This window comes from Pararge aegeria, chromosome 19 (genome assembly GCF_905163445.1).
Source record: "Pararge aegeria chromosome 19, ilParAegt1.1, whole genome shotgun sequence".
NCBI lineage: Eukaryota > Metazoa > Arthropoda > Insecta > Lepidoptera > Nymphalidae > Pararge > Pararge aegeria.
The window spans coordinates 14,052,454-14,060,462 of record NC_053198.1 but is presented as its reverse complement, the minus strand read 5'-3'; the positions used below and the strand labels follow the sequence as shown (position 1 = coordinate 14,060,462).

Here is an 8,009-nt window from a genome sequence, read left to right as displayed (position 1 = left end):
GTTATGTTCGCTATTGTAGGCTATCATCGGCAGTATCAATATTTCACGCATTCTTCACATATTTTTGGACCCAGTGGTCTTCTACTTTGTTAAAAGAGGAATGTTACGTATACCTTCTTCCTCTGATGCATTGTTTCGGGCCGCCTTGCTTTATGGGAACACATAAAACAAACTAGCCTTTACCTATTTAAAATTTTCTACCACTTTTAAATTACTACAAATTCACGGAAATATGTACCCTAACGCTATAAAAATAAGACATAAATAAAGGTTCCATTTAGATTGGCGTTCCGAAAGATAAGGGCTAATATTGAACGCATTGTTGGTTTACTTTATTTTTTATCTGTCTCTACAGGTGACACGTATAAAGGCCGTGTCAATTTATACGTGTCAAAATCAGGAACCGAAAGGATTTGGCAATGTTTAGGAGTAGATAATAATGTATTTTTGTTGACGGTCCTTGCGTTTGACTTATCCGATTGTATTTGACTAGCTGTTGCCCGCGAGATCGTCGATCGTAACTGTTGGCTTTATGGGCATAAAAGTATTACCTACCTATTTGCTTTTCCAGACTAACCTATTTCTACCAAATTTTATCCAGCTCCGTTTTCCGCTATTCTAGCGTGATTAGGTAACGAACATCCATCTAAACCGAAGGCCGATTGGCACAGTGGTCAGCGACTCCGCTTTTTGAGTCCAAGGCTGTGGGTTCGATTCCCCCAAACGGAAAATGTTTGTGTGATAAACATGAAAGTTTTTCAGAGTCAGGGTGTTTATCTGTAGGTATATCACAAATTATTTATGTTTATTATTCATAAAAATATTTATCTGTCATCTTAGTACCCATAACACAAGCTGCGCTTACTTTGGGCTAGATGGCGATGTGAGTATTGACGTAGTTTCTATAGTATTACGAATATCAACTTAAATATTAGTAAGAAGAGGGTAGATGTAGTAAGAAGCTTAGGTTATGCGTTGACACTACTGCTGTTAATTGTCATAAAAGGATTGCTCCTTTACTTTTTTTGCTTTTTTACTTTTTTATGTACTTCGCAGGACATGTGAGGAACACGTCCTACAACCTGCCACCCTGTGGCCATCAACCTGATGTATAGGTGTATATATGACTAGAACAAATGAAGTAGTTGATGTAGACTAGAACAAAGCATTGCTACAAAGCTGCATGGCCGTAAAAACATGTACGACGGCGGTACTTCCCCGGGCGAGCTCTTTCACTAAAAGCCATAGTACGACTAATTATGACTGTATATCTATTCCAAAACAGAACGCATGTTCAACGCAACGCAAGAGAACGCACGCATGAACGCACGTGAGTATTGTAAATTCCTCACTGCTGGCTGTAGCCAGACAGATGACGACGATGTTGATGACATTGTACTGGAAAGCGTACTTTTCAGAAACTATTGTTTTCATTATGAGTTAATAACTTTTGATAAATATATTGCTACATATTATTTTATTCACTTAACTTATTATACTTTAACTGTTTTGATCGGAGTGTCCTTTTCTTTAACAGTATCCTTTTCTTTCACGGATTCTTGTTCTTTTGCCGACGTTGTGTGTTTAGAATTATAGTCTTCTTTCTGAGAGTCTTTTCTTGGAGAGTCATTTTGTTTTGAATTATTCTTATCTTTTCGAATGCCATTTTCTTTTGAAACTACATTTTCATTTAGAATATGGTTTTCTTTCGGTGTTTCATTTTCTTTTGTATTAAGATTCATAGTAGATTTCATAGTATCCTTTTCATTTGAAATATCCTTTTCTTTCGGGGTGTTGTTTTTGTTTGCTTTTATAGTTTTTTTTTGTTTCGGAACTTCACTTTCTTTAGTACCAATTCCTTCGGGACTATTATTTATTTTCACAGGATTTTTTGCTGTTGGAGTATTGTTTTCTTTCAGTGGATCTTTTTCCTTCAGAATGTCTTTTTCTTTCGGAGTATTAGTATTTTTCGTATTATCGTCTTTCACAGATTCATACTTTTTTGGAGTATTATTGTCTTTAGAAGAGTAGTTTTCTTTCTGAGAGTGTTTAGCAGGAGCATTATTTTCTTTGGATATATTTTCATTATTTGGAGCTGTATTTCCTTTAATTGTTTCCTTTTCTTTCAAAACATCATTTTCATTCGAAGCTTCAGTTCCTTTTGGTGTAGTATCCTTGACTTTTAGAATTTTTTTTTCTTCCAGGATTCTATTTTCCTTTTTGATTTGACTGTTTTTTTGAGTATAATCATATTCTGTATCTGAATTAGTTTGGGATTCTATTATATCTTCAAACTTCGGCGTAGTTGGGGTCCAATAATATCTTTCATATACTTTATTCCAAAAACTATATCGTTCTTCAAAGAGATCTTTTTTCATCACCAATTTCTTATTGATCTCCATATAGTCCCGTTTGTTATTTGTGTATGGGAGCCACTTGATATTAATAAGAGAGCTTTCGAATACCGTTGGATTTCTGAAATTGACAAGATTACATGTACAAATATTGCATTCAAACTAAATTGAATGATAAAATATTTTTTTTAGGGAAAACACATAGGCAGTGATTCAATGATTTTATAGACGGGAAAATTTTGTTTGAAAAAAGAATGCGTTTTTTAAACTTTTAAAGCTTCTTTACAATAATAATAATTGCTCTAAGAATAAAGTCAAATTGACCGATTGATGTCCACTGCTGGATGGTTTTTTGTGGGAATTCATTCATCCAAGGTCCAGGGCTGCTTATTCTAGCGGCTCATTTAGTAAACACAGTAGTGAAACAGATGAAATCTAATCTAATTATAATAAAAATAATAATACTAACTCATATTTAACGAAATCGGTCCACATAGTTGTCATACGCTCTCTAGTATCCAAATCTTTATATCCATTCGTATAGCCATGAAAGTCCAAAATGTACGCAGTTTGATCCCTATGACTAGCACCTTTTATTCTATCCATATAATTATGTTCAATATTTAGCTTGCCTGAATAGGAAAACTCATAAAGATAGACAGGTTTTTTACTCGCCGATGCATGCAACTTAGCTGATTTAAGAATACTGTATTTAAACATTGAGTCAGAGAAATAGTCTACATATTTGTGTAATGCTTCTGCTTTGATTGTTTTACTATCAAAGTAGTACTTTTTAACGTCATTAACGAAGTCATCTCTAGCTTTGTTATTATCAAATAGAAGGTCAGCTGGTAGAAAATCTGAAAATTCTTCATTCATTTCTTCTCGCCATGTACCGAATTTAATAGATCTACTCAAACCCTCCTTATCAGAGAAACCGATTAATACCGCAACATCATTATTATCACCTTTTCTTAGTATATCTAAAGGTGACTCCGTCAATATAGGTTCTATGCCTTCGTGCACATTTTCAATGCATGGAGCGAAACCAAATGTACTGTTCTTCAAATAATAATTCACGCTCTTTTCTGCCAATCCTTCTAGTGAAGCGTTTAAGTAAAATTCAGTTAAACCATCTAACGACATTGTTCCATTATAACCGAGAGATATAGCTATATTTTTAGCCGTATTTATAGGATGTCTGTTTATAGCATATGGAGCTAATGCTGAACCACTATCCAAGATAATCTTGCTAAACAAACCAGTAGTAGCTTTAGATAATGACAGTAACTCAGCCATAGTTGCACCAACACTGAATCCTGCAAGAGTTACCTTATCAGGATCACCACCGAATTTCTTTATATTTTTATTAATCCATCTTAATGCTGCGACTTGATCTTTCAATGCAGCATTTCCTGGTATTTCCTTATTGCCTAAACATGCGAATCCTAATGCTCCCAATCTATAATTGAAACTTATTGTTATGACGTCATGTCTAACTAGATAATTATAGTTAGCCATATTTCCGCTACCACCGGAGTACGCTCCGCTATGGATGTATACTACAACCGGTACTAGGTTTGTTTCCGAGGCCACTTGGGGAACTAGCAAGTTAATTAGCAGGCAATCTTCATCCCCATCAACTAGTACTTCGTTATCTCCAGTCATGTAGCATTGTTTACATATGGTTTTCTTTTTCGATGCATCAAACATTCCTTGCCAAGGTTCGGGAGGTAAAGGCGCCTGAAAAAATAATGTTTTAAAGCAAAAGCATTTTAAAGAGTCTTATTAAAGTGAAGACATATAGTCGTCTCTGCCCTGACCTGATAAGACCGTCTCAAAAGACATCAACCGCGATTCATAATGTTTGGTCCAAAACTGAAAGTGCCGACCAATAAAATAAAATAAATAAATAAACAAAAAAAAAGCCTTTTATTATTCCTTGATTGAAAATATAAACAAAAAAAAACATAATAAATATAAAAATAGATAAGAATATAAGCATTTGCAAATTTGTTGCGTTTGATATTTTTTTTTTTGATAAATTGAGTTATGCAACCAAGGACCCCTTGTGGGTAAAGGCCTCCTCCATTCTCTGCCACTCAGCGCTCTTTCAATCCAGTTCTCGCCAGCCACACTCTCAATTTCATCTGCCCATCGTACCTTCGACCCCGTTTTCTAATAAATAAATAATTTTCATAGAGATGTGCGTTTTGTCCATTTATTATTAGAGGCACGTGCGTGAGTTTAACAGTAACCTAATCTAAACATTTTTCACTATGACACCTGACGAAATGGGGGGTCCTTTAGCCTACTCCAAAACAATAGAAATATTTTGGCGCAGCGGTGAGCACGAGGGCTTAAGTGGAAGGTTCCGGGTTCAATCCCCGCCATATTTTCTGAATTTTTATTGACTGGTCTAGTGGGAGGCTTCAGCCGTAGTCAAGTTACCATCCTACCGACAAAGACGTGCGCTAAGCGATTTAGCGTTACCAATAAGCAGTATGGATTTAATATAACAGATCTTCGTTTCTTCGTTTCTGATCTGTTACAATATCAGTAACTTCAAATCAAGACTTGACATTGTATCAGAGAGTTCACTTAGCCGTCAGTCCTGGTAATAATCACTAACATGTGATAAAAATTGGAGCATCGCGGTGGGACTATGCTATGAAGTCCTCTTTTCTTTGCAGTTCAAAACATTAATAGGCCATACATAAATAAGCCATACATTAATAGGCTAAAAATTAATCTTGCTTCTGTATATATATAAAAGAGAAAGTGTGTGGGTATGTTCCGTATAGGCTCCGAAACGGCTGGACCGATTTCAATGAAACTTTCAGGGAATCTCCGGATTAACCAGGCGAGTAATCCTGTAAAGTTTGGTGACGATCGGAGCACTCCTATTTTTGAACTGTCAAATACAGCTTTTATTTACTATGATGATATTCTATTGTTGGGTGTACATGGGTGAAGATAATGATCTTCACCCGCTCGAGAAGAGAATAGAATAGAATGAATACGGAGAGAAATAAATGATTTAATATATTATGAGACTTAAATTAAAAATTTAATGATGTAAGTTTATTGTTGAAATAAAATAGAGCAAAATCTAGCCCGGCGAAGCGAGCTGGGTACGCTAGTAGGTCATATATTAATAGGTTATCCATGAATAGGCCATACATTTATAGGCCAAAGATAATAAAAAAATAAGTTAAAGCACGCCCGTGCAGCGAATAATGGCTAAGAACTGGCTTATTAATTTAAATTTTGATTTTTATTTAGATTTTAAATAAATACCTTTTAGCATCAATCAATGGTTAGCATATTTCGATTACGGATAACAATAGACATGCTGACTAATTTTGAGAAACTACCGATGTTCGCAAGTATGTACTAAATCCAAAATATATCTTATTTCATTTTATACAAAGTAAACTTATATACAGAAGAACTTAGAACAGAAATTGGGCTGTGTAAAGGCGGTCTTATAGTTAAATCAATCATTTCCACACAACCTTTGACGTTAGGAAAGACTTATTTTTGCAGAAATTAAAGATTTTGTTGATATAAATTGCAAATTATATTTAGTGCCCATCGTTTATGAAAGTAAAGAAAACCAACCTGAAACCTATCTCTGCCAGTCGGCGCAGTGGCATACGGTATACCGAAAAACTCATAGAATTCTCCATTCCAATGCTTATCCCCTTTCACAGCGCCATCAGCCAGAATCACCACTTTTATGTCATCACTCGCAAAAACACAATTAAGTGTAACACAGAAAATAAATGAAGTAAATAGCACAGGCGCTCGCAACATTTTTGCCACCCAATGCCAGTTGTGACAAATTGATAAAATGTTGATAGTAATTAGTTTGATAACGTTAGATAAATATTAATTGATAAAAATAAAATCGGCCAAAGGAGATTCGTACACGTAAACTTTGTTAATCTGGATGTGTTAATCTTCGTGGCTAACAAAAATATATGTGGAAATGACTTTTTAATCTTTTTCATGTGTTTATCTTTTTGGTGCTACCGTAATAATTCGTAGAGACTGAGGGATTTGGGTATTTTATTTTGGAACCTGGCTTTCACAATGCCCACAGTTTATTTTAATAACTGAAGTGAATACATAAATAAATAAATAAATAAATAAATATACTAAGACAATACACACATCGCCACCTAGCCCCAAAGTAAGCGTTGCTTGTGTTATGGGTACTAAGATGACTGATGAATAATTTTTTTATGAATAATATACATAAATACTTAGAATATACGTATAAACACCCAGACACTGAAAAACATTCATCCTCATCACACAAACATTTTCCAGTTGTGGGAATCGAACCCATGGCCTTGGGCTCAGAAAGCAAGGTCGCTGCAAACTGCGCCAATCGGCCGTCGATGTACGTTACGTGTTGACATGTAAGTATAAGACATTTTTTTCGAAAAATTATTGGTTTCTGAAATGTTTGATATGTTTGACGACCTCCCTTGCGCAACGGTGAGCGCTGGGAATTTAAGTAGGAGGTCCAGGGTTACCGGTTCCCTATTCCTGGCAGGGGGAATTTGGGAATTTATAATTTCTGTCTGTCTTTTTATCTGGTCTGGTCCGGTCCGGAAGGCTTTGGCCGTGGCTAGTTACCACCATACCGACAACGACGTGTCGCTAAGACGTTAGAGTTCCAGTGCGATATCGCACAAAAACCGATTAAGGGTATGTCTACCATACTCCCTAACAGGGATAACATCATAGCATTCTAGCATCATCACATACCACCAGATGAGATTGCAGACAAGGACTGACAAGCCACTGACCTAAGCTTTAAAAGTCTAACTTGTGGTAATTAGTGAATGAATTATTTTTATTAAATTTTATATTATAATACATTTTGGGTGTACGTATATATAGGTATGGAAGATTCCTAACTAACCATTCGTAAAGGCGATATAAATTTAAATATTTAAACTAAAAAAGGGTTATCAAGTCTACCGGTGATCCAAGAGCGGGCAGTTACCTTGGCCAAATAATTAGTTTGGCCATGCAAAAAGCTGTCTGTATCTTAGGAACTGTGCCTCGCTGCGGTGTTTTCGAAGACTTTTATATTTTATTTAGTTTTACATAGTTTAATTTAGGTTATATTTATAAAACAAATGTGAAATTAAAATAAAATTGTATCTAAATTAACTTTAATAACAATATTCAAACAAAATAGCTGTTTCAGGACAAGAGCAATAAAAACATTTCTTGGAAATCTTTAAAACTGTTGAACAGGAAGAAACTATTCGTAGACCTTCAATATAGGTAATCTTTGATCAATTCTCGATCTGACTTCCTTTACGTTAAGACTTATTGATATTTATTTTGGAACCGCAGAAAAGAAATTGTCGACCGAAGAAGACAATTTTTCAAGACTAACAATAAAAAATACTTCAAAGCACTAATAAAACTCTTTGAAATCTATAAACTGTTAAACTAAAACTAGAAATAAAAATAAAAAAAAAACTTATCCATAGTTCCTTGGAAAAATAGGTTCCCTATTTACAACTTAGTATTCTTTGTAGACAAAGCTCTCGAAACAAACTCTGGCGACCGTCTTGAAATTCAAAGCTTGGGGCTGAAGATAAAAGCACTGCAAGGAAATGACCC

At 35.0% G+C, this 8,009-nt stretch overlaps 1 protein-coding gene across 1 annotated transcript; it reads right to left on the bottom strand.

The window, feature by feature from the left end:
• Positions 1 to 1,493: 1,493 nt before the first annotated feature.
• Positions 1,494 to 6,173, bottom strand: LOC120632190 (esterase FE4-like). Its single transcript, XM_039901995.1, has 3 exons — positions 5,979 to 6,173; positions 2,824 to 4,097; positions 1,494 to 2,475 (listed from the first exon to the last, which is right to left on the bottom strand). The coding sequence occupies exons 1-3, from the start codon at positions 6,171 to 6,173 to the stop codon at positions 1,494 to 1,496; spliced, it is 2,451 nt and encodes an 816-aa protein (XP_039757929.1).
• Between the last annotated feature and the right edge of the window lie 1,836 nt (positions 6,174 to 8,009).